We start from the raw sequence: 26,184 nt of genomic DNA, 5'->3' as shown, positions 1-26,184 counted from the left end.
GACAGCGGACTTGTCTTGCTCCTGATCTAAGGGTGGAAGCTTCCAGTACTTTGCCATCAAGTTTGATGTTAGCTGTGGGTTTTTCATACATGTCCTTTATCAGGTTGAGGAAGTTTCTTTTTATTCCCACTTGGCTGAGCGTTTGTATCACGAAGGGGCACTGAATTCTGTCAAATGTATTTTGTGCACCTCTTGAGATGACTGTGCATCACGAAGGGGCACTGAATCCTGTCAAATGTATTTTGTGCACCTCTTGAGATGACTATGCAGTATTTGTCCTTTGGTCTATTGATGTGCTGTATTATTACACTGCCTCACTTTTGACTGAACCAACCTTGCATTCCTGGGGAAACTGCCATTTGCTCATAGTATATAATCCTTTTGTACGAGGGCAGACATAGAGATATAGCAGCTTTGGGATGGCATACTGGATATGCCAGGCCCAATTAGAGTCTGGTAAAGAAAGAAGACTGGTAACCTGGGTCTTCAGAAATGAGGAATAAAGTCCAGGGACTTGGCCTAAGACTGGGAGAGAGACCCCACACAGGCTGTGGGCATTTGTTTATACTGCCTGGTGGAGACCAGTGCTTCTCAAATTTTAATGTCCACAGGAATCACCCAGAGAGCTAAAACTCATCACTGCGCCCCGCCACGGGGACACACTTGGAATGGGGCCCAGGAATGCGTACTGCTGACGCTGCAGTAAACCACTCTGCGGATACAAAGCAAAATCAACACGGACCACGCCCTCTACATCAGCAGACCCTCCCCAGCACCTGAGCGGGCAAGGGGCACCTGCCTCTCTCCCCAGCAGCACGCAGGACCCAGGCACAAAGCCGACTGGGGTTTCCAGACAAAAGAGCCCAGGAAACTTCCTAAATACGATTCTCCTTTAGCATTAAATCGCATGATTAAGTGGGTGGATTAATGACTAGTTCATCTTAAAAATGAGAAAATGCTTGGTTTTAAAAAAAATCACAATCATAGAAGATGCTGCCTGTGGAACCGGAACTATCCTCTGGTCCAGCTCCACATTTCATCATGCGGATAATAAAAAATATGGTTGTGAGGCTTTTGGGAAAACAAGCTGAATGTTTTCAACAGACACTGTTGGGTCAGGGATTCAGGCAGGAGAAGGATGTGGTTATGGGAAAATCTGAACCTTTTGACTACACTGGCTCGTGCATCTGTTTAGGTATCAGCACTATTTTTTAAAAAAATTTTAATTCAGCACCGTTTTCCACAGAAGCTCTAAGGATTAGCACTGACATCAGAAAATTAAGACTTCAGAATCGTGACTGAGTAACTTAAAAATCAGGTCTGCCATATGAATGCAAACTGAAATGAATGATGCTTTATTATCCTCAAGTTACCATGAGTGAGGCTACGAGATTTTATAAGTGGAAAAATATTACAGTTACATTATTATACATAATAAATTTACAGTAATACTATCTAAACGCAGACACAGGCTGGTAGGAGTATGAGCCGGGGCCGAGAGGGAATGGATACGTGTGCACACAGTGGGACCTCTGGATGCCACATTGGCCGGTGGATGTGGCCACGTGATGCTGAGCAGGAAAAGGCCAGGAGCAGCTGGAGGACCAGGGCGGGTGTCAGAAGTTAGGTCCTGAGTCCAAATGACCTGTCCCTGAGTCCTGGGTGACCCGAGATAAATGGCTCCAGGACCCTAACTTCATAGTCTCTCCACCTGGGAAAGGGTGGTGGGGGGGTCATCCAATGTTGCAAGAAGGCTCTGTGCTCAGAAAAAGTGCCCCATACCCTGTAAGCTGGGCTTCCCAGGTGGCGCTAGTGGTAAAGAACCCACCTGTGAATGCAGGAGACACAAGAGACACAGGTTCAACCCCTGGGCTGGGAAGATGCCCTGGAGGAGGGCAAGGCAACCCACTCCAGTATTCTTTCCTGGAGAATCCCATGGACAGAGGAGCCTGGTGGACTATGGTCCATGGGGTCACAAAGAGTCAGATGGGTCTGAGGCAACTTAGCAACGCACACGGTGAGCTCTGGGCCAGGCTTACTTGCTTCGGCCTCTTGCTCATTATGAGGAAGAAGAAAGCAGAGCCTTGCTCAGAAGAAAGAAGTTTCTGCTGCAAAATGATCCAAACATCACTGAGAGGAAGGACCCTCTGGAAAATTCTCTGCTGTGGAGGAATCAAAACACAGGCAGTTGTTTTAGAGTTTTTCTAGGCACCGGCTTAGAATGTCTCTCATGATACGTTACTCAAGCCTAATGGTTCATCTCCACATCACATTGCTCCATCTACGACCACAAATGGACGTGGGCTCAGAAGTGGTCAGGGCCCCTACAAGAAACGGATGCGAGCAGACGACTGCATTTTCAGCTTTACCAGTGACAGTAAAAATCCTTAAACATAAAAAAATTCCTTGATTGTCTCCATGGCTGCATTTCAGAAAGCAAATGAGAGCGATTCTCAATCCAAGACGGCTCCCCGGCCGCAAAGCTGGCTCCCCCACATTTGGTTTCCTGCAGGATCAAATAAAAGATGGGTTTGCGTGCGGCAGGCAGACGGGATAAACCAGCAGCACTATCCCGTCCACCTGCTTCAAAGGCAGGTGATGGCAGAGTTACGCTGCAAAACGTGGATCCCGCTTTACTTAACCTAATGGAGAACGTTGTTAGATCCGCCTTTCTTATAATTAGGGCCGGTGTATCCCAAGAGCTTAATCAGAGAATGCTGCCAATGCGTGGATTCCCTCCACACTCCCTGCCTGCAGTTTACCGGAGGGACGGCTCTGTCTGTTGTCAACTGTAATCTTCAGGTATTATTTTTGAGGCAGTGTTAATGCACTTCTTGTTTGTACATTTCCCTGGACGGCTCAATACTTACAGCGGAGTATTTCTGATCTGGGTGCAGAGCTCAGGGAAACCCTAGCTTATTTAGCAACGTGCTAATGAGGACCATCCAGTCAAGGAGAGTCTCTGAGTTACAGCTCTGGGGTCTGATTCCAAGCCGCCCTGCTCCGAGAAGTCACTAAAATATCTGAAGTCAAAGACTAGGTCCCCCGAGCAGCTGCTGGGTTTGCAGAGCCACGGACGTGTAAACTTCACAGGCAGTAAATATCACTCCTGTGTGGGGTACGGCGTGCCTGCAAACCCAAAGCTCCTCAAGGCCGGCCAGTTGTCCCTACATGCTCAGGACGCTGTCCCCGCCTGGACCTGAGGCTGGGAGGGCTGGCCCCCCGCTCTGGAGGCTGGGGCCAGGGCATGCCCGCTGACAGGCATGCCGTGATGACAGGAATGCACCCGGAGTTGCAATTAGTGGCCCTGTCGTTTTCGGGGGCTCCTGCCAATTAATTAAGCCTGTCAAACAGAAAAACCACAGCGCTCACATGATAATTTATATTGGAAGAGACGAGCCTGCCGGAGCACAGCAACTCCCTCCGCAAACAGAATTCTTCCCTCCCAGCGCGGAAATGCATAAGAGAAAATAAATAAAATAAAACAACAACAGGAAAGGGCGGGTGGGGTGGCGTGGGGGTTGGTCCTGCAAGGGGAAGAAGAAAAGTGAGGCTGTCCGTGGGATAATTGTTAACTCTGATCGCCAGAGTCGAAGACGGGGCTGATTAAAACTCCCGAGGAGCCCCCAGCTCTCTGAACCCTCTGCGTCCGTCTGGGATGACAGAATCAGAGGAGTTTATTCATACCATTAAGCCCCAGAGAACTTAATTGAAAGAAGAGCACAGCCCGGACCTTGACAAGCGGGAGGTCACAGTAATTGCTGCCGGACATATTTAACATTAAGATAATCAGGCCATTAATTACCCTTTGGATCATTAAATCAGCCAGTTGCAAAATGAAATTTCTGCCTCTATTACTCACTTGAGAGACCACAGGGGTGGCCTTTAATTTATCAGTGAGCTTGAGATACAAAGGCTGGGCTGGGGGGAGGGCAGGCGGGGAGGGGGGATAGGGTGCCCCCCCACCCCCCCACACTCGGCGGCTCTGGCGGCAGAGGCAGGGCATCAATCCGCCATGCTCGGTGATCGTGGCAAATTAACTAGGTGAGATAACCTCCGCTTCCAAAGGCAGAGGCTGGGGGTATGTAAATAGATGAGGGCAGACAGGGAGATCAGAGTCTGCACACCACTTAGCAGGATAATAAAGGAAATCATCCTTGATTATCAGTGCTAATTTGGACACTGCCGGTAGCTTGTTATGCGTGTTCTGAGTAGCATTTAATTAATTCAATTGCTTGTTAATGAGGGAAGTGACATGTGGGGAGCAGATGTCACCCAACTGCAGATGGGTTCTGGTCATCACGGCAAAGTCCTTTTTTTATCCCCCCCCCCCATGTTTCTCCCCCTGCCCATTTTTCTTTTCCCTTTTTTTTTTTTTTTTAAGGAAAGAAAATAGGAAAAGGTGTCAAGCATAGAGGAACACTCAAAAGAGACAAAACACCGACCTCAGCGGGGCCAAGAGCTGTGGAAAAATAATAAGATGAGACAATCCTGGGGCCGCGTGGGTCCGCACGTTCCCCGAGGCCGCATTTGGATCAGTGCATCTTTATGCCAGAAATTTGAGCCTGAGATTACGATATTGTGATCTTAACGATCAAACCTAACGAGACAGAGACGTGGCCAAGTGGGGCTGCTTTTAATATCTCGGAGGGAGCGGTGGGGATCCAATTATTTTCAGTTTGGATACATTTCCCCTTTATCAATATCTCCATGTGCATAAATAAGATGAAAGTGGCGTTCGGAAATCAAAAGGACACGGAACTCGGATCACCGGGTGGACCCGCTCGGCCTGCGAGCGTGCGGTCCCTCAGTCTCTCCCACGCAGATTCCTGACGTCCGGCCCCACGGCCTCCTCCCAGACTGACAGCGTTTTAGAGGTTAAAGACAAGAGGGGCGCCCAGGGGCGCAGGGGAACTGACACATGACGGAACCCAGAGAAAGGATGCTTGGAGAGGGAAGGGAACGCACACCCATCAGCAAGCTGGGGTCCCTTCCGAGTGGGATCAAAGAGACGGTGGATGATTTCAGCTGGGCTCAGAGCTTTTCCCAAGGGCTCTTTCATGGAATTGAAAACGCAAGCTCTCCACTTCCAGGTTCCTTTGATTTCCTAGACCAAATCGGCAGGCCCCCAAAGCGCCTTGTAAACAGGCTACCTGCCGTGAAATGCAAATAGCAACTGGTCCCTGCACACCCTCCCGGACTTTGGCCAAAGCCCGCCACCTGGAGATACAAAGATGGGAGATGAAGAGAGAGCCGCTCAGCCCAGCAGAGTTCAGCTGCTGCCAAGAGGAATGCGGCTGCGGAGGGCTCTGATCGGTCCTGGTAGGACATTCTTTTCCCTGCAAGTCAATCGAAAAAGCTTCGAAGTGCAAGGGGGATGGGATTGAGAAGAAGGACCTGCCTTAAGTGATGCAGACTGGCCCCCCGAGAACACCAGCGCGTGGCTGAGCGTGCCAGGATGCGCACAGAGGCTTGTGGAGACGGCTTCATCGTATCCTGGGCGTTTTGCTCACGAACCCACAGGGTTCCAAGGCTCCAAGGCTGCAAGACCCCCTGACATGTGTATTCCAAGCGAGCCAGTTTTCTGTCTCACTCACTCACTCCAGAAAGACGCACACGACTGTTTTAATGTCTTTACCTCCGAATCGTGTCCTGACACGGGTACTGGAGCCCTGCCTGGTTTCTCCAGACCCTGCGGGCGTCCACACACTCAGGCACTGACCGGCCTGCAGACAGCAGGCCGCCCCTCTGTAAGCCCCCGACGCTAGTTCTGTTCCCACCTCGCCTCTCCCTCTGCAGCCCCATTTACAATCAATATTTTAAGTGTGTGCTTAAATGGTATCAATAGCAATTAGAGGGGAATTCTGATTCCACCCCAGATGTAGTTAATTGTTACCACATCGATCTCTAACTGGCTCCTTTCTCCAAATTAAACCTCCATCACAGAGTGGGATGAAGGGCCCCCTCTCCCCTCCCACGACAATAAATTTAATATCGAATGCACCGGGGGAAAAAAAATGGCAGTTGTTGCAGAATCCATCCAAAAAAAGATTTTTTTTTTCTTCCTGGGAGTAATTAAAAGATGCTTTTCTTGACTAATGATCCCCCGGTTTAGGAATGGGAAGTCAATACGGCTTTGCCGCTGTCAGCTTCGATTGATCTCTGTGCTGTTCAAGTTTGAACGGCAGTTCTCGGGGCAGCTGAGAATCGCTGGAACCAATTATGAGCCGTCCGAAGCTGCCCTAATCAGGGTGCAGGGGACAGACGGCTGGTCAGAGGACCCTGCTTCCCTGTGTCCTGTGTCCCCTGCAGGTCTGGGCGACACCGGGCAAGGTGGTTTCAGGTTTTTTTTTGGAGAAGAATCTGCTGGGTTCTACTTCCCCATGGTCTTGAGTGTGTGTGTGTGTGTAAGGATCTGCTGGGTTCTACTTCCCCATGGTCCTCAGCCTGTGTGTGTGTGTGAAGGATCTGCCGTGTTCTACTTCCCCATGGTCTTGAGTGTGTGTGTGTGTGTAAGCATCTGCCGGGTTCTACTTCCCCATGGTCCTCAGCCTGTGTGTGTGTTTGAAGGATCAGCTGTGTTCTACTCCCCCATGCTCCTGAGCGTGTGTGTGTGTGCGTGCGTGCGTGTGTGCTGGGGGAGGAACAGCACATTTCTAATTATATGCCACTGTCAGAATGAATCTTCTGAACAAGACAGAATGGACGGAGCTTCTCGGGAAAACAGCTGGGCCCCTTTTCAAAGAATTAGACTGGATATATTGCACTTGGCTTTTCCTCAGATGGAGATAAAAATTTATTAAAATATTTCTTTTTAGTATTACCTTAGGGCCACATTAGCGAGCCCTCCAGCTGTTTGTGCTAGCGAGCACCGCCAGTGGAGACAGCAAGATGGGGCGGGTAGGGGGGTGTATCTCTCCTGGTCTTGGGGAAGCAGGGACCAGGCCAGGCATCACTTCTTACATCGTAGGTGGAATTCCATGCGGACATTCCAGGGCAAACGTTTTAGTTTTCTGTCTGTTTGAAGATACTGCAGGAGGTAGTGGAGGAGGTAGGGGTCTGGGTTTTCACGATGCGATTATGTTGAGTTGTTTCTGAGTGTACCTGAGGCTCTCCCTCTGTTCTACCAGGACCACCGCCTTCAGACTGGTCTCCTCACCTGTCTCCATCTCTTCCTATGATCCTGCTGGCTGCCTCTGATCCTCCCGGGAACAGGTGGGACATCCATGAACACTTAAACAGCCCCAAGAGCCCACCCTCTGCCCACCCCCAGTGAAAGTGAAACCTGCTCAGTCATGTCCGACTCTTTGTGACCCCATGGACTATACAGTCCATGGAATTCTCCAGGCCAGAATACTGGAGTGGGTAGCCATTCCCTTCTCCAGGGGAATCTTCCCAAAATAGGGATCGAATCCAGGTGTCCTGCCTTGCAGGTGGATCCTTTACCAACTGAGCCACCAGGGAAGCCCAAGAATACTGGACTGGATAGCCTATCCCTTCTCCAGGGGAATCTGCCCAACCCAGGGATCGAACCCAGGTCTCCTGCCTTGCAGGTGGATTCTTTACCAGCTGAGCCACCAGGGAAGCCCACCCACCCCCAGAGTCACTGTTAAAGCACCACCCCTGGCTCACGAGGTCTTTGCTCCGCCATGGCCTTGCCCTTCCCCATCCCTCACTGTACCCACGGCTCCACCTCCCCAGGGGCTCCCCAGGCTTCCTTTGGCGTTCCTATCTTTGCCTAAGCCTCCACCACACACTCCCCACACTCCTAAGCCTGGAGAACCACCCCATGGTTCCAAGGCCAGCTCAGAAGACATTTCTCCTGAACTTCCCTGAGACCACAGACCCCTTCCATCTCTGAATGCCACTGGGTCCTGGCATCCTTGGCCAGCTCTGAGCACACACACCCATCACTGCAGACCTAAGGTCATCACTTGGCGACCACTTCTGTTCTATGAGAAGGTACTCAATGAATATTTGCTGAGTTTAATTAAAACCACAACTCCCTGGGAGAATTACCAAAGGCACAGTCAATTCTCAAACATGTTTTATCTTAAGAGTTGAACAGAATTTAGAAACTCCAAAGTTACGTTGGGCAAGACCACATAACCATACCATCCTCACCATAGGAAGTTCATGACAATGACTCCACCTGTGGGAAAGGAAGACTCAAATGTCTGTAATCTGTAAAGATACAATATGTACAATCCTGCACAGAAGGGGAAGTCATACACTCAGGAACTTAATTAAAATACTCAAGACAGAATAATAAAATACTCTTACATACAGTCTTCACTTATGAAGACAAAACTATTACAAAATATTTCCCAGTTAAAAACTTAACTGACATCTTTGTTTCTAATCATTCTAAACAGTTTCTAGTTATGACAGATGGAAAAACAAACTCTTCTAATTCATGGTATTAAAAATAGTACATATGCTCCTTTTACATACAAACAGTAAGATGTATAAAATTAATCTTTTCTCAACTTACTTCAACGTTTTCTGCATTCACACATTAAGCTCAATCCAATTTTCAATCATTTTTCTTTTTCAGATCTAACTACCCTCTAGTACATGTATGAAAAAATACATGTATGGGAAACTACATACATGTATGAAAAAAATACATATTAAAACACGAACTAATCTTTGAAGAATGCCCCTAGTGGATGAACCAGTAGATTTCCATATTAACGTTGTATCAAAATTTAAAACTGTAAAAGTGTATCATGTCTTCAGTTTGTAGGACCGTTGCCCACATGGCATATTACACAACGTAACTTACGGAAGAGCTCATAGCGCCGAGCTGAGAGGTTTTAAGCAGAGACGCCACACACCTTTCAGTTCCCCACCCCCTTTCCACAGAGCATCTAATACGAAGGGTAGGGTTAATGAACTGGCTTCATTCTCGCAAGTGAACCGAAGGGGGCACCCCAAATTCATTTTCCAGTGTTGGTGAAGCCCACCGCCCTGCCACACCATTATTGCTTATTGACAGAAACCGACTTCTTACCCCTCGCGTGGGGCCCACCCATAGACGGACGCCCAGGTTTCCTTGTCTGATCCCCGGCAAAACACATCAGCGCTGGTGCTGGGAGGCCCAGCCGCCCCCGTCACCGCGCACACTCCTGAGACGGGACGGCTGCGCCCGCCCACCACGCCTCTGCTTCAGACGCCGGAACAGCCTCGGAGACGGGACGGTCCACCCCGCCTCCGCGAAAGAGGCTTTCTCAGAAGACAGGCCATTTTACCACCTCTTAGGTACATTAAATATGCATGTGTACTCAAAAACGGCTTATAATTGCTGCAAATGAAAAATGAGAAACAGAATGGGCTCAAAATAAATGCATTTTTTACACTGGGTAACAATTAACACTAATGAGGAGCCACCACACGTTACGGACGCCGTACTTGGTTGATTAAATGTGTTAGGAATACAGTTTAGAAAATAAAATATGTTTGGTTACTATCAACTCACTTAGTGGGAGGTCAGAGGGGAGTGGGGCCAATGGAATAGATGCTTATCAAAGACATAAGAATAACAAAATCAAAAGAATCCCAAATTCCATAATTAGTGTTAACAGCACAGCTTATGCCTATTAGAAATGTATTAATTAAAGTGATATATTCATCAGGTTAGAAGCTTAATACGTCTCTGAGAGAGGGAGAGGGATCCCCTAAGTGTAAAAACAAACATGAAAAATTAAGGAGTTGGAATTATCCACGTCCGTGGAAAACCAACTTTAAACACAGACATTTCCGGCTGGTTATTGGCCTTCCCACCGGTGGCCAGGGCGGTTCTCGCGGTGGCTGTCGCTAAGGTCACTCCCGGTTTTGTTGAGCAGAAGGCCGAGTGAGTGCCCGCCTCCCCGCACCCCTACCTTGTGGAGTCCAGCGAGGGCTTCGTCCGCCCCTGGGTGCTCTCCTCCCAGACGCTGTTGGCCAGCTCGTTCCCGATGGACGACATCACTTTGATGAGCTCAATGGGCCAGTCGTCGAGGTCCAGAGACCGGACTCGAGAGAGGTGGGTGCCGAGGTTCCGGTGGATCCCTGAGCACTCGATACACATGAGGGCTCCCAAGTTCAGACTGGCCCAGTTGGGATCTGCGGGCGGAGGAAGGGGACGCCAGATGCAACCGGACTGCCGTCACTCACTCCCAAGGCCCTTGGATCTCAGGAGCGAAACTGCTAGCCAGACTTCCCCGTCCAGCAGTCCCTCCTTGGAGTCAGGGCCTTAAACATGCTGCCTTGGACACCACCTGGAACTGTCTTAGGCATCTCAGGAGGTCTGACGTGATGGCGGCAACTTTGAGACACCTAAGGCTTTGGCCAAGGCCTCAGAATTCCCCACACAATGAACAATTGAAAGCATGGGTTTGGAGAGAAAACACGCACGTTTGGGCACTTCTGCAGACTCCCTGGTGGCTCAGACAGCAAAGAATCTGCCTACAGTGCAGGAGACCCAGGTTCGATCCCTGGGTCGGGAAGATCCCCTGGAGAAGGAAACGGCAACCCACTCCAGTATATCTTGTCTGGGAAATCCCATGGACAGAGGCGCTTCGTGGGCTACAGTCCAAGGGTCGCAGAGAGTCAGACACGACTGAGCGACCAACACACACAGTGGGCAGACCCCTTGAGCAAGCAGACACACAGGGAAAGGAAAGGAGGCGTGACTGGGTGTCTCTTGTGGATGGCTGCTGATGCAGGGAAGGAGAAGGGAAGAGAGGGACAGCTGGTCATTCCCAAAGCTGCAGTGTCCCCGGTTATTGCCTGCATCCGGGGCACATCAGCATTCTTAGTGGCATGGTGGGTGTGCTTGCAAACTTCAAAGATGAAAGAGGGGCTCACCACAATGAGAACGTCTGACTCTCAGGGATCTTACTGAGGGGCAACCACCCAAGCAGTTCCCATTTCTCCATCCTTCACTGCTGGCAAGATGGTTAGGTTCCTGCATGACTCGCAGAGCGAATCGGAACAGGCTTTGGGCTTGGACACCGAACCACGGACATCACGTGGGTCCAGGGAACAGCCCTGGGGCGCCTGGTGTGGAACTGGCTGGCCTGGTCAGGAGACTGAGGACCCAGGCCCAGGGCCGGCCTCATGCTAGAGTCTCCAGCTGACTTCCAAAGATGGGGCTGACCTTGACAGTCAATGGCTTTCACCACTGACAGAAGCAAATAAGGCTTAAATCATCCAGGAATAATCAATACCTTACTCCAGGTAGACTTGAAGAGTCACCAAAAAAAAAAAAAACCAGGTAACTGACATCATATTTATCTGGAATCATTCTATAAATGGCAAATGACCCGGGAGGGACTTTAGGCTAATTCAACAGAAATCAGCCAGCCATTTATTTAATATTTAACATAGGAAGGCAGGAAGGGGGTGGGGACCATGTGGTGGTGGGGTCGGGGGGACACACAAGAAGAGGGGTCTGTGACCTCAGAGGTGGTCTTGGTGGGGCAAAAAGAAACAAATGCCTGCAGAAATAATAATAATGATAACACACAGAAAACCAAATGGCCTTGCCACCGTGTCATTGCTCGTGGCCCTGACCTCAGTCCCTCAGCCTTTCCCTTGTCTTCCGAGAAAACAAAGCAGGTTGACCTAAGAGCTTAGGGTTAAATCCTGCTCCGTGACTGGCTCTTTGGTGACCTGGGCTGTCTAACTCGACCCTTCAGACTGTTCCTGTCCCTCTAGGAGTGGGACCCACTGTAGCACCAACTATTACAGTCACGAGAATTGAGAGAGACAGTGTCTGGCAGGATTGGACACAGACCTGAGAGATAACGTGTTCAAGAAGTGGAAGCTTAGGATCGCTTTTCTCTCCACACTTGTCAAATGTGGCCTCACTCTAAACCAACTGGCCCCAGAGCCTCCCCTGAACCAGTCTCCCCTTCTCACTCCCCGTCCCCAGCCTGGGCACTCACCCGCCTGGCCCACTCCCAGAAAACTCTCTTGCCCTCCAATCGGCCACACACTGTGAAGCCCGTGAGCACAGAATATTCCCTTTAAAGAGGTCTTCCAGATGGTGGGTGGGAACCATCATGGCCATGTCTCCTAATGGAGGTTCTGAGAATAATCAGATTTTGTGCTTTTAAAGATCTCTGATAAAAAAAAAAAAAAAGATCTCTGATAAAAACACACTTCATGTGATGACTTCTCTTCTTCTAACTTCATGGCATGATGCAGCTTGAAAGTAAAAGTTAAAAATTCAAACAAAAGAAGACGCTTTAAAAAAGTCCCTCCAGGAATGTGCAGAAGAGACCTCTTCTGTCTCCTGGAGGCCACAGACTTGGCCTCAGCATCCTGCTCTTAGCTGCCCCGCTGGCTGGGGTGGTCTCTCTCCCAGGCGGGCTCTCCCCTTCTCTTTGATGTGTGACAGTCCCGAGTTCTTCCTGTAAAGTCACCCAAATCCTACCTGAGCAGCAGCTGCCCTCTCCCTGAACACCAGAGCCGCTCGGCCGTGCACCCTGCTGTCTCCCTGGCTCCCAGCGACTCCCTCCCCACCCTCTCTGGCCCGGCCCCCTTCTGCACCAAGTCTGCTCAGTGTGTGCCCTGGGCGCTGGGTGCGGCGCAGCATGTGGGCAGCTGGCTGAAGCCCAGCACCAGTGGTGCGATTGTGGCTCATGGGGTTGCCAAGAGGCATAAGCAGGACTCATGAGAAGCCAGAATGGAAATGATTACGAAGAAGCGTTCACACAGGGACAACTGAGTCACTTTGCTATATGGCAGAAATTAACACAACACTGTAAATCAACTACATTTCATCTAATTAAAAAAGAGAGAGAGAGAGAGAGAGAAATACTTATGGTGCCATCAGAGAGGCTTCCGTGCGCAGGGCACTGTGTTAAAGTCCAAACAAAAGCACTTCAAGGCCTTCCGCACCATTACATCATGCACTGCACCTTCCACAGCAGATGACAGACATGGGCTGCAGCAGCGTGGGCTGCGGCCGCCCACCCCACCTCCCTCTGTCCAGGGCGGAGCCTCCCGCCCTTGCGCGTACTCACTCTGGGTCTCGCAGTCCACGCAGTGGGAGTTCCCGCGGATGTTCCGTATCGACTGCAAGGCCATGGCCTCACTCTGGCTGGTCAGCCGGGACTGGGCACAGAGGGAGACAGATAAATGGAAGATATGAGGACCCTGAGATAAGTGTACATGACTGCGAAATAGCACCCGGGAGTCACCGATGGATCGTGAGCAAGCACACAAGTTTTGGGTTCAAAACGGGTCTCCTCTCCAGATGCCTTTGGGTTTCCCAGGCGGTGCCAGCGGGAAAGAGCCTGCCTGCCAACGCAGGAGATGTAAGAGACGCGGGGGTTTGATCCCTGGGTCGGGAAGATCCCCTGGAGGAGGAAGTGGCAACCCACTGCAGGATTCCTGCCTGGGAGATTCACGGACAGAGGAGCCTGGCGGGCTACAGTCCACGGGGCTGCAGCGTCGGACGCAATGGAGCAGCTGAGCCCAGCACACTAGATGTCTCTGGGATGGAGCCCAGCTGATGAAAAACCCATCAGGAGCACGTGGTAAGATGCGACAGATGAGAGGCTCGGTGCCCAAGACACGTCTGGTGGTTCCTCGTCAGGCGACCACGCCCCCATTACACTCTGCGCCTTGGGGACTCACTTCCCATTTCCCGTTCGGCCAGTTGTCGCACCAGCAAGGCCACCGTGCAGTGGGGGGTGGGGGTGGGGCGGAGGGGACTGTGTAAGTGGCTGGGGGCATTTATGCTTCAACACATCCTTCATCGTCTTTTCTGAGAAAGTCACAAAGTACAAAGGGGGAAAGGACAACATAAAATGATAAACTATCATCGTTAGGTTTTATTAATATTTTGATACCTATTCTAAGCTTTTTTTGAAAAAAGCACATGTATAGAGATAGAAGTGCTTTATTTTTTATTTTTTTTAGAAGTGCTTTAAAAAAAAAAAAACCAGCACAGCATATGTTACTTTGGAATCTGTCTAATGTCATAGTGTCATCTCTCAGTGGCATCACGTAACCTCTGGCATCATTTTAATTCATTTATTTATTGATGTGGTGAATATCCAGAAGTTTTATTTTTTATATTCTAAAATTTGATTTCGGAAGGTAGCTATTACCTATGTTACTGATTTTCAGTCTTTCGGCACCAAGACTTCTTAGAGAAAGTGTCATAATAACTCTGGCATCATTTTAAATGACTGCATGATATTCCACTTATGATGACTTATTTATGAAGCTTTCTTTGATGGAAATTTAGGCTGTTTCCTGCTCTCCTCTACTATGAAGAGTGCTGTGAGGGATATGTTTACTGATAAAACTTTACATGAATTCATGATCATTTACTAAGGATGAATTTTTCAAAATAGAGGTGGCCAGTAAAAGGATGTACCTTTGAAGGACTTTAAGGCTCATGATGGATACATTTAATACAACGGTCAAAGCCAAATAAATTCCAGAGGACACTTGGAATAAACTTGATGTTTGTATAAAAATTATTCATAAATTGAAGCATCGTTATGTCAAATTGTTTGCTGTTAAATAATTGATAGCTGACCACTCAATCACAAACTACAATTTATTAACTGCCACCATTAGGGTAGCATAATACATCATTAGGGTTTTATTCCATGCCCAAATATTCAAAGTGTGTAGAACAATTTCTGTTGGCATCTGGAGTGAGTGTGTATGTGTGTGTGTGTATGAGTGTGTGACTGTCTCTGTCTACCTTTATAATCTCTTGGATTGCCACCGATTATCCAAGGGCAGCTAGAATACGTCAGAGCCCATTCTTTTCCCCTCCAGCTGTGCCTTGTGGATATTATTTCCATGCTGTACACCTGCACGCCTGGTCAGCAAATGCCCAAGGTGAACGGGTACAAGTCTGCCTTTGTGCCCAGCGAGTCCTCCTTCTAGGAGCGGTGCCTGACTGAGAGGGCACACGTCCAGGGAGAGGGAAAGGGCAGCATCTTGAGGCTGGTGTTTGCATCAGGCCCGAAGGTGATGCTGGCCGTGTCCACAGAGCAGGGAGCTGGGAGGAGAATGGCAGGGCTGTGAAACAGAAGAGGCCAACGCTGTGCTCCACCTTCCTGAGTCTGATCCTCTGGCATGGATTCAGGGTCCGACTCGAGATACTGTGATTTTATGCAAAATCTGGAGACGCGTTTTGTCTGTTCAGCCAATTCCTGTTCTGAAACCGGCTTCCTGAGCTTTGTGGGTGATGCGTGTCTTTGGTCCCCGTCAACAGGAGACCCGGAAGCATCCTGAGTTTGCTTCAGAAGCCACATCTGCGGCCGCGACTTAAGTAAAGCCAAGGTGCTCAGAAATGAAAGGCCCTGGCTCTCCCCACTGTGGGTATAAAACTTCTTTTAAAAAGAGAGGCAAATTACATTATAATAATAATGACTGTGGTCTGGTTTACCCTGGTTAAAGAGGGTAATAAAAATAGATACTCCATCTTTCTGAAAGACAGACTCCCTTCTTAATGACAAAGCTGAACATAAATCATTGGCAGAAATTTCTTTAAATGGTTACAAATGAAATTGCAGGTTGAGAGGCCATGCTCTTTCTCCTGGTTTCTAGTTGTTCACAATCTAAAAAATAAAAATGCTCTCTAAGACGTTAGTGTCCCAGAGAAAGGGTTTAAAATATCCAAGCATAAAAATAATGATTTTTGAAGGAATACTCTGATTGGAAAAAGGAAACAAGAAAAATGACCTTTGTATAAGGACTATTATGGGGCAGTAATTCAGAAAATGCAGGTTAAAATCTATTTCTCCTGGCTAAACAAACGCAAAAGAATGAACTCTAATTGAATAAAGATACATACCAGGCTTTATCAACAGAATTTAGAAAATGGATATTTTATCTTCCCTGAACTCACTGCACACTCATATACATGCATGCACTTTTCATGGAAGACAGTACAACAGTTTCCTAACTTGACATGGATTTGAATTGGGGGGGGGGGGCGGCATTTGTGAGAATGGAACAGGGCTTCTTTTTAAACCAGCACTTCTTTTCCAGAGGGTGTTCTGCCTAAAAACGGATGTGGACTCATAAGCCACAAGGATCCAAAAGATTCCATCCTCTACAATTAAAGGTCAGTACTTTACATTTGGGATGACATTGAGAGAGAAAAAGATTTAAAACAGGATACTCTGCCATGCTGAGCTAAGATACTAATATATGATACAGGACATGCATCGACACAATGTTTCATTATCTTCTTGATCACTTCCCTTTCTGCATGGAAAAAGTGAAGGTTTTGTACCCATCTCATGGCCTCACAGGATGCACCCCGTCCCCTGCCCCCGGCCGTTTCCCTTTCAGGATCAGTGGCTCCTGGTTTCTGGGGGTGGGCTGGGGTGGGGGCCTGGGGCAGGCTGCTCCGGGTCTTACCTTGTTCTTGCTGCTCTCGCACGACTGCAAGCTGGCGAGGATTTGGCTCTCAATGGCCTGGACCCACGCATCTCGCTCCTCGTATGTGGTGGCTTCAAAGTGCCACGTCTGGCCAGTGAGGGACACAATGATAAACTCAAAGTTTTCTTCTTGCTCTGAAACACAGAAGAGTGGTGGGGATGAAGAGTTTAGCTTTCATGAGACCGAGGCCCCTCCGCCAAGTCCCCGGTCATGAAAGGGCCTTTGGGTTCAATCGCACCTGCATGGGGCCGCGGGCACGCACAGGACCGGCCGCCCCGCCGTGGAGATCTGAACCCGCATACCTCCAAACACTCCGGATTCGGTTCCTAAAGCCAGCGTGGCTTAGCTGGGTTTCAATCAATGCTCAGGGGAGGAGGAAAAAGGAAAACCAGCGTGTGATGTCAGCGCCTCTGTGCTGGGCACAGATGAAGCGACTCGGGGATATTGTATTGTAACTGGTGTTCTTGATATTGTAAGTCGGTGCCGGGCTCTGAAATTGACAGCGGGCTGAAAATCAAGTGAACCCTGCTCATCTCAGGGTGCAATTTAATTTCTTTATAAGCACCTGGCCCCGATCCACAGATAACACCAGAGCAAAGAGGGAGGCCTCGAGGGCGCCTGTCATTTCAGGGCAGAAGACCAGGTTCGCTGGGGAGACTCAGGCTGAAGAGCGAGCAAAATACCAGGTGATCTGAAGGGGGGACCTTGTGGACCAGGAAGAGGAGTTCCGATGTTCAAATTCCTGCCCCGCCACCTGGCACGCCGGAGTCCGGACGAGTTCTTTACCCGTCCTAGGCTCATTTCCTCACCCTCACAATGGGGGCGACCCACCTTCTTCAGTGCGTTTTCCACCAGCTAAATGATGTGCACAACTCAGGCCCTCAACAGTCTGGGCCACGGGACACCCCCCACGGCGCCGGCGCATGTCTCTGCCCTCATCTACCCTCCTGCCTCCGACACAAAACAAAAGGCGGAGGAGGCGCCGTGTGCAGACGGCACAGCCAGCTGCAGCGAACCGTGAAGACGTCTGCACCTGGACTTCCAGGCACCACGTCTCAGACAAGCGGTAGTGTCCCATCACGGGCTGCTGGACGGCGTGGTGTCACCATCTCCTGGGCGAGCGATTGTTATCAATAATGCAAATGACCCAGTGCCCACCTGGCGGACTGCTGCTCGAGTCTGTTGCCTCTGACACCCACACGTGGCCGTTCTTTCTGCTCAATCTGACAAATGCCTGTCTGCTCTGTCTGCCACACGCCTGGTTCCTTCAGCCTGTGTCCCAGGCACCCCTCATGGTCTCTGACTTCTGACCTCCGAGGGTTCCATACTGTCTGGCTGGCCCCGCCCCCTTTCAAGGCCCCGCCTCACTGGCAGCCCATCAGCCTCTGACAGGAGGATGCTCCCTCAGCCTCCGAAGCACCTGCAACCACCTGCAGGCCCCTCTCTACCTCCCCTTTGGTCTCAGAAGAGAGGCAGCTCTTACTCCTGTGACTGAGAGACCCTCTCACCCGACCTCACTGATTCCGGGCAGGTGGGGACCAAATGCTCATGTCTGTGTCGGCCACACCATACCTGGGGCCAGGGGACCGCTTCCCTAGACAAACACGGAATGCCACGGAAACAGGGCCACACCACCTTTTCACGGAGTCTTTGTGTATTCTGATGACAACAGTATCATGTTCTACTCAACATCAGCATCGCTGCTCTCTCAGGGTTTAGCCTGCTGGTGGGAGAGGCCTCAGTCTGCGGATCCTGCTCTGAACAACAGCTGGTGAAGGTGGGTCAGGGCCTCTCCCAGTCATGTTTCTTGGACAAGAGGACCCACGACTCCCATCAGCTTCTCACACGTCTGTGACCCTCCCTCCCGGCAACTGCTCAGAGCTCCTGTGACGAGGGTGCTTTGTGGTGGTGTGGAAGAGCGCTGGCAGAAAAGGAGCAGGTTGCAGGCCCACCCCCAAAGGGGCCAAACTGGGCATGGCGTGGAGCAGACCCAGGACAGCCCAGTGAAGGGGCTGGACAGGAGGGTCCATGAAGCGGGAGGGGAAGGGCCGCTGGGGTGCAACCAGACATCCGGAGCTGGGAAAGCTCTCTTCCAAGAGCCAGAGTGGAATCAAGATTTTTTCATATAAAAACGGAAAGACCCAGTGACTGAGCACCACCCTTCCCTAATGGAACTGTAGAATTCTGAAGATTCTACAAAGAAGGTTTGAGCCAGATGGGTTGGTGAGCAAATGCACAGATACATATGTAGATACATCTAAACAAAAATTATACCAAATGCTAATTCTCTTATCATGTCTAATTTGGGGAAAGTACCTAATTCTAGAGAAATTAAAGTGGAGATGGGGACCCAGGAGTGAAAACGCCCTAGGATTTTGCACTGTTACCCAGGAGAGTTAAGGACTAACTTTAGACCTTGGTAGATTAGATACACATGAGAAAATCCCAGGGTTCGCCTCTACGAGAAAAGAAGTAGCATGTATGACTCTCTAACAAAGAAGACAGAAATTTAAAATACGATTAAAATCTTTTATCAAACCAGGAATAGAAGGGAATCCTCTTTCCGTGGACAAAGCGCAGCTATGCAAACCCAAAGAACATTATTCTTAAGGATGAAATGTTAGAAGCGATCATCTCACATCAGTTAAAGGAAACCCCAAGGAATCTACAAAGGACGAGACATAATACTCGCAGTTAGTAAATGGGCAAGATAGAGGACCAATATAATGAAATGTTCATTGCATTTCTGTGTACAAGGATCTAACAGAAACCGCATTTAGATGTACCTGTTTATAAATTCATTTCTTTTCATCTGTGAGGGGAGGGAAGGATACAAAGAAATGTGAATGAGCCAAACAATTCCCTAAAAGTCGCAATACAGAGGGTGACCTGGGACCTGTAGTCAGTGGTAACCGGTGGGAAAGTGAGGACATCACACAGCATTTAAGGTGATGAATTAACTCAAGAGCGTGAGTGGCCAGAGAGGGTTCACCCGTCTCTAGAAGATGAAACCCTGGGTGGTCCACTAACGATAATGTAACACCAGAAAGGCTCAAAAGAGCGAACGGAAGCAGGGTGTCCCATGCCCCGAGCCTGGTGACAGCAGCTCATGAGAAAAGGCTGGGATTGAAAGGTGAGCCGCAGGAACATGCCTGGATGACCCTGGAAAGCAAAGCCATGTTTCACGTCATAATTGAGAACCCACCGTGCAAACACCCCAAACTCGATTCATCTGACACGGTGTCCTTTGGAGAGGGGGCGTCCAGTGGGGTGACTGTCAAGCCAGAAAGGCACACGATTAATTATGTGAGCCATGAACACGGGAATCAGAACCCACAGTCCCAATACTTCAGTGACCGAGAGAGCTGCAGCCATAGGCGGTGGTGGCCGTGACTGTCCGTGAGCGTGCTGTGTTTCTAGGGTATGAAGCATGTTCTCGGGCCCTGAGCTCTCAGCCACAGGCAGGTATGAGTCGGGACTTGTGGTCAAGGCATTTCACTCCATAGTAGCTCACTAGGCAGTTAAACACTGACCAAACGTTCTTATGTGATTTTTTTCTCGTTTTAACTGAATGGCTTGGCCTCGTCCTGGAGAGGCAAGGGTACGCTCCTTTAAGTCTTTTCCATGTGGGATCAGGCCACAGCTCTGGAATAAAGACGCCTTGGGTGGTGCCTGTGTTGCTGGGATGGCCTCTTCCCAGTGGGCCATGCTCAGGGGCTCCCTGCTGAGCTGTGGATGTGGACATCTGGGCTACCTGGAGGACGGGGCCCAACTCAGCATGGAGAAGACAGGGAGGAGGACAGGATGGACCACCCCCATGCCATCTCAGTGCAGCGGCAGCCCAGCCTTCTTTAGGATTTCAGGCCCTGGTGAAGAAGGCCTGATTCTTTATACCTGAAGGCCCTGTCTTTATACAGAGCCGGTCAGTTAAGCGACCTCACTTCCTGAGGAAGGGGTTAAATCTGCGCACGGAGTTTAGTTGCAATCACTCTACGCCAGCAGCATCCATGGACCCCAAGCTTATGCTGATGGCTTCGTGTGTTTCCCTGGATACTGCTGGTATGTGGCTGTTTTTCTTTTTGAGGGAGATTAATATGTTGAAAGTTGCTCAGTAGTGTCTAACTCTTTGCGATCTCATGGACTGCAGCCCGCCAGGCTCCTCTGTCCATGGAATTCTCCAGGCCGGAATACTGGAGTGGGTAGCCATTTCCTTCTCCAGGGGATCTTCCCAACCCAGGAATCAAACCAGGGTCTCCTGCATTGCAGGTGGATTCTTTACCAGCTGAGCTACCACAGAAGCCCAATATGTTAACTTCCCTGATGGAGCAGTGGTAAAGAATCCACTGGCCAATGCAGGAGATGTGGGTTCAATCCCTGGGTCGGGAAGATCCCCTGGAGAAAGAAATGGCAACAACCCACTCCAGTATTCTTGCTTGGGAAATCCCAGGGACAGAGGAGCCTAGCAGGCTAAAGCCCATGAGGTCGAAAATGTGTCAGACACAACTTAGCGACTAAACAACAATACTACGTTAACGCTTACAGATACAGTTAGAGTTTTCAGAACTGAATTATATCTGCATTATGACTTTCCTTTGCCTCCCAAGATTAAAAAAAAGTAAGAAAAAGGATTATAGAACAGTTACATTTTAAATCATGCTACATATGACTTCCATGAAGGAATACTTGTTTCTTTATACTGAATCTACCGCATGGAATAATAAATATGAAAATAATACTATTGGGCTCCAAGTTTGTGTCAGGAACAACGCTAGGACTTTCTTGGCATCATCTCATTTACTCTGATTACTTCCTTCTCTCAAGGTGGCCAGCACTGCTTTGTTTCTTAAGAACAAACAAACATTAAAAAGAAATTTCTCCTAGGGTATCCAGTGGGAGGTGGAGGGGTCTCCCCACTTCCAAGTGAATTTTTCTGTTATTTTTCCCTCACGCCTGCTATCAGAACAAGGTAATGAGCTCTTTTAAAGGTAATTTCCCCAGAAACTCCTAAGCACTAGTGTTATATTTCTCTTTTTGTGTTTTAAAATTATTATATTTAAAATTTTTTGGCTGCTCTGCTTGGCACGCAGGGTCCCAGTTCTCCCCTACCCACGCCAGAATCGAACCCGTGTCCTCGTCTTGGAAGGCTGAAGTCTCAACCACTGGACCACCAGGAGTTCCCAGTGTTTTATTTCTTTTTAACTCGTCACATCTGGAGAATGCTGGGGACGCATGGCTGTGGACGTGGCAGTCATCAGCTGGGAACGTGCCAGCTGCCATCTTCCTGCATATCCCGCTCTGGAGCTGGCGATCAGTCCACACGGGGAGGAGGGACACGCCCATGGACGCCAGGACAGTCAGAGCCGGGAATACTCATGGCCACTCTGGTCTGTGCTACTGGGGGACACATCAACCAACTGCTCTTATCCAAGTCGGGGCCAAAGGACTCCTTCCTTCTCATCTGGGACCTGACAAGACACGGCCCACGGTTATCCATGGGCGGGAAACCCTCTGCTATGGAGGCCGCTACCTGTGGACAGGTGAGAGCGCTGCCGACCAGCAGAGGGAAGCAGGGGTGGGATGGACCCAAAGCCCGCCAGGTCCCGGGTCCCTGCAGCCAGCTCCAGCCCCCTGGCCTACAACTGGTTTGGATAAGCTAATCCATTCTCTTCCCTCCCTTTTTTCCCCCTGCTTAAATCCATTTAAATTTCCATCACTTCCAAACCCAGTCCTGATGAATCCAGTGGAGAAAAGATCTGTGCCTAATGGGAGCCTCTGAGCTGCTGCCTGGTCGGCATCTTCTTAGGTCCACACATGGTAAGCCTCTAGATTTAGTCCTGGCTTGTATTTCTATACCATGGAGCTGACACTCATTAAGTAAACAGTAGATCTGGGGACCTAAATACTAAATATCATCCCCTCGTCTGTGTGGACAGGACATTTACAAGCTCCTCCCCATGTTCAAACAGGATGTCTATCAGGTGACACAGCCCTATTCCAACCACCAGGGGACCAGAAGGACCCCCGCACATCCCTGAAGCGGCTCTGGGATGCTATTTTAGTATTTGCAACCAGGTAAAAAAATAAAAATAAAGATAAAGATAATTGGCGGTGAGAGGCCAGTGAGTCAGAAAGACAGAGCATCCCTCTCCAACGTCACCCTCATTTAAAAGGTGAAGAATGAGAAGGCTGAAGTTCTCACTGGCTGCGTTTCAAGCGTTTCCATTACTACAAACCGCCTTTTCGTGACCATTACAGCAGCTTATATTTAATTCATTCTGTAAATATAGAATTCAGCCTGTAGAAATTCCTGACGACATCTAAGGGACAGGCTGTCTCTCAGCCTTAGATACACAGGTGATCATGAAATTTCAACCCCCTGGTCCCCTGGTCGTGAAAAAAAAAAAAAAAAAAAATCAAAGCCCGCCACACCCAGAGCCTGAAAAGAAAGAACGGTGTTGTCTCACAGTGTGACATTCCAGGGCTTAGCGCTTTCATAAAGTTCTGTGATTAGGCTCATAGGGATTTAAACAGTTTTCCGTGTTTAACGGTTAGCTGTGGAAAGTCCACTATAATAGTATTTTAGCACCATGAACCTGTCGAAACCAACCTGCCCAATTATTCCAAACGACATTAATAACACCGGATATTACACTAATTGCGTCCAGTTTCTATGCAGACGAGGCCCCGTGGGGCTCATTTCGCCTCCTTAGGGGCAAGCAACTCAGCCATCAGACTGATTTCACAAGAAATCCCTCCTCATTACACAAGTCCGGGCTGTCAAACTTTTTTTTTTTTTAAAGGTTAATGGGCCAATCAGTCATCAATTATTTTTGCGGAATCTTAGCAGGCAAAGGGTTAAAGGGCTAAAGGCAGCTGCAACTGATTTCTACTTGGAGGTTGTTTTCAACAGGGCACACTTGATGAGCATGCCTTTTGGGGGTGGTTGGAAGGCGAGACGGACGGAAGCGCACCTCCTGTCTTGAGGGGTGGGAGCTCCATCTTGAGCTGCCCACTAGGAGAACAAGGGCCCCGTGCTCCTGAAGAGGCCGAGAGGGTCCGGACCCTCCTGCTGGTCGGATGCACAGTGGCTTAGAAGGGCCTGCGAGATGCAGGTGTACTATGTATGGTGATGCGGAATAGATCAGTTTCTCTTCTGCATTTGCAAGGACTCAAGGTGTCTGCAGACATCACTCATTCCATGTTCTTCATTGGCCAGGTGAGGAATCTGGTCCGTGTTCCCCAGCTCCCCTACAAACCTGGAACCTGGACCCTGATGTCCATATCTATGCATGAGGCTAAGCATCCTGCCGGATACAGTTAACGACAAACACATGATGAAAACCTGCTATTTTAATGGTGCAGAGTTGACAGCGTCCAGGATGGAGGGACCACGTGTCCACCGGTAGAGGTGGCCAAAGAGTCGAGGCGCCACCAACTTCAGAGGCTTTTCGACAGTCACCCTTTCAAAGTGCCCCTCGCGTAGCCAAGGCTCGTGGGGAAACTGCTGTCCTCTGCGCTTGTGACGTCTGTTGTCAGAATTGGGACTTTGGTGTTAGGGTTCAGCACGGTACCCTGATGACTGTGTTAATAGCAACGCAAACCCCTGGTCACACACTTTTTTTCCTGAACAGATTTTGCAATGAGTTTCTGCCTGCTCCTCCTTCCTCCTTTCAACTTTCTGTTTTATGTTGGGGGTAGAGCCGATTAGCAACATTGTGAGAGCTTCAGGTGCACAGCAGAGGGATTCAGCCACACACATCTCCCTGTTTCTGCCGGAACCTCCGCATTGTCTTTTCTCTGCATCCTTCAGGTCCTGGGCTCCCACTTTTGGGGTTCTCTCTCCCAGAATGCCCTTCTCCCTTCCTGCCCTGCCATGTCCTAACTAGGAGCCTTGAGCTGCTCACTTCGCCCGGCTGGTCTCTTCTGTGGTCCAAGAAGGAATGGGATGGACTATGATGACAAAGGCGTGCTGTGCCTTCCTTTCTTTTGCCAGGAAAAGACCTTCATCATTAACCCCAAACAGCCTGACGGAGCCTCAGAATCCTTCCCAGTCCAGTTCTCCAGGCTGTTGTTGTTCAGTCACTGGGTCGTGTCCGACTCTTTGTGACCCCAAGGACTGCAGCGCACCAGGCTTCCCTGTGCTTCACTACCTGCCGGAGTTTGCTCACACTTGTGTCCATCGAGTCAGTGAGGCCATCCAACCATCTCATCCTCTGTTGTCCCCTTCTCCTCCCGCCTTCAATCTTTCCCAGCATCAGGGTCTTTTTCAATGAGTCAGCTCTTTGCATCAGGTGGCCAAAGTACTAGAAGCTTCAGCTTCAGCATCAGTCCTTCCAATGAATACTCAGGGTTGATTTCCTTTAGGATAGACTGGTTAGATCTCCTTGCTGTCCAAGGAACTCTCAAGAGTCTTCTCCAGCACCACAATTCAAAAACATCGATTTTTCTGTTCTCAGCCTTCTTTATGGTCCAACTCTCACATCCGTATGTGACTACTGGAAAAGCTGTAGCTTTCATATGGACCTTTGTCAGAAAAATTTTCCAGGTAGCCATTATTATTCATCTAAGTTGGAAACCAAGATGGAACGCATTTGCTAGTCTGCCCCCTTCCTAGGTCCCCCACAATCTGTACCCTTGGAGACTACGCCAGGCTTGGTCAAACATAGCCTCAGGATTTTATGCTAATTTGAGGAGTCCTACAATTTGTAAAATAGTTCAATACTTCTGCTTTCAAAGCATATATTAAATAAGCATGTGGTTTAGATATTTTACCCAATTATGATGAAAACGACCCACGTTTAAGATTTTAGCCCAAACCCACCATAACTTTGAAAGTCAGTTTCTATTTATTTTCAGCTTTTTTCTAAGAAAAGATAAATGTGAAAAATATGGTGTCTGGGACTGTGCAGACCCAAGACCTATAGCAAAAAAAAATTAGTTAAAAAAATGCCCTCTTCCACTTGAGGAGCTGTTCACTTTAAACAAAAAGAAAAAAAAAATCATTAGTCTTTATAGACACGCTGGTCATGGTTCTCAGGTAAATATTTTTGCAAGCTCTCAGCTTGGTAAATGTATTTGTTTAGCCCAGAGTCCGACTGAAGTGTTATACTGTGGCTTAATTTAGGACAAGGGCAGAATTCATGTCGTGAAAAAGCAAGACCCCAGAGGGAGGTCACAGAGTTAGGACTGTTTACTGCTCTGTGTTATCACAGGAAGATCCTCATGAAACACAGAGAAGGTTTTGATTTTCCCAACACATTAGACAGAGGTGTGAGGGCAGCCGGAGAGCCAGTCCACGAGACAGCTGTTGCTCCCGGAACTGTCAGGGGCCACGCACAACTTCTAAATTATGGCGAGTGATTGGATTCCCAAATGAAACCATCTCAGGAGGCAGAAGGTGGCTGTGTCAACACGCTGGCACCGGCTCGGGCCCAGGCACCCCGAGAATACTCAAGGCCCCAGCTTTCAGTTTAGAAAGAGGGAACCCAGAGACCCCTGTTGGCATTTACCTGGTTACTAAGCAATGCTCCATACGCTTACCGTTTGCTACTCATTCTAACTTACATTCATCACTTTTCAGAGGTCCCCTGCTCTCCGAATCTACTGGGACATGGGGCCCAGGACCCTTCCTCTGCCCAGAGCCCAGAGTGAGAACAAGGACACTCTGACGGGCAGGCTCTAGAACCTTCCACGCTGCCCCCACCTCCGGCTCTTCTCTCCTGGCTGCAGCTCAGCACAGGGATGATTATCTATCTCATCTTTTCTTTGAAATGC

The 26,184-nt window shown here is 49.2% G+C and overlaps 1 protein-coding gene across 9 annotated transcripts in view; it reads right to left on the bottom strand.

Moving 5' to 3' along the window:
• Positions 1–26,184, bottom strand: part of AGAP1 (ArfGAP with GTPase domain, ankyrin repeat and PH domain 1) — a 561,115-nt gene that overhangs the window by 48,479 nt on the left and 486,452 nt on the right. For all 9 annotated transcript variants that reach the window (XM_024990256.2, XM_024990257.2, XM_024990258.2 and 6 more), the window contains 3 exons: positions 16,390–16,544; positions 13,017–13,107; positions 9,885–10,107 (listed from right to left, as the gene is read on the bottom strand). In XM_024990256.2, coding sequence (XP_024846024.1) covers positions 9,885–10,107; positions 13,017–13,107; positions 16,390–16,544 — 469 coding nt within the window. The remainder of the gene's footprint in view (positions 1–9,884; positions 10,108–13,016; positions 13,108–16,389; positions 16,545–26,184) is intronic.

The sequence above is a fragment of the Bos taurus genome, chromosome 3, assembly GCF_002263795.3.
Source record: "Bos taurus isolate L1 Dominette 01449 registration number 42190680 breed Hereford chromosome 3, ARS-UCD2.0, whole genome shotgun sequence".
NCBI classification, from domain to species: Eukaryota; Metazoa; Chordata; class Mammalia; order Artiodactyla; family Bovidae; genus Bos; species Bos taurus.
This window is presented reverse-complemented; position numbering and strand designations above follow the sequence as displayed.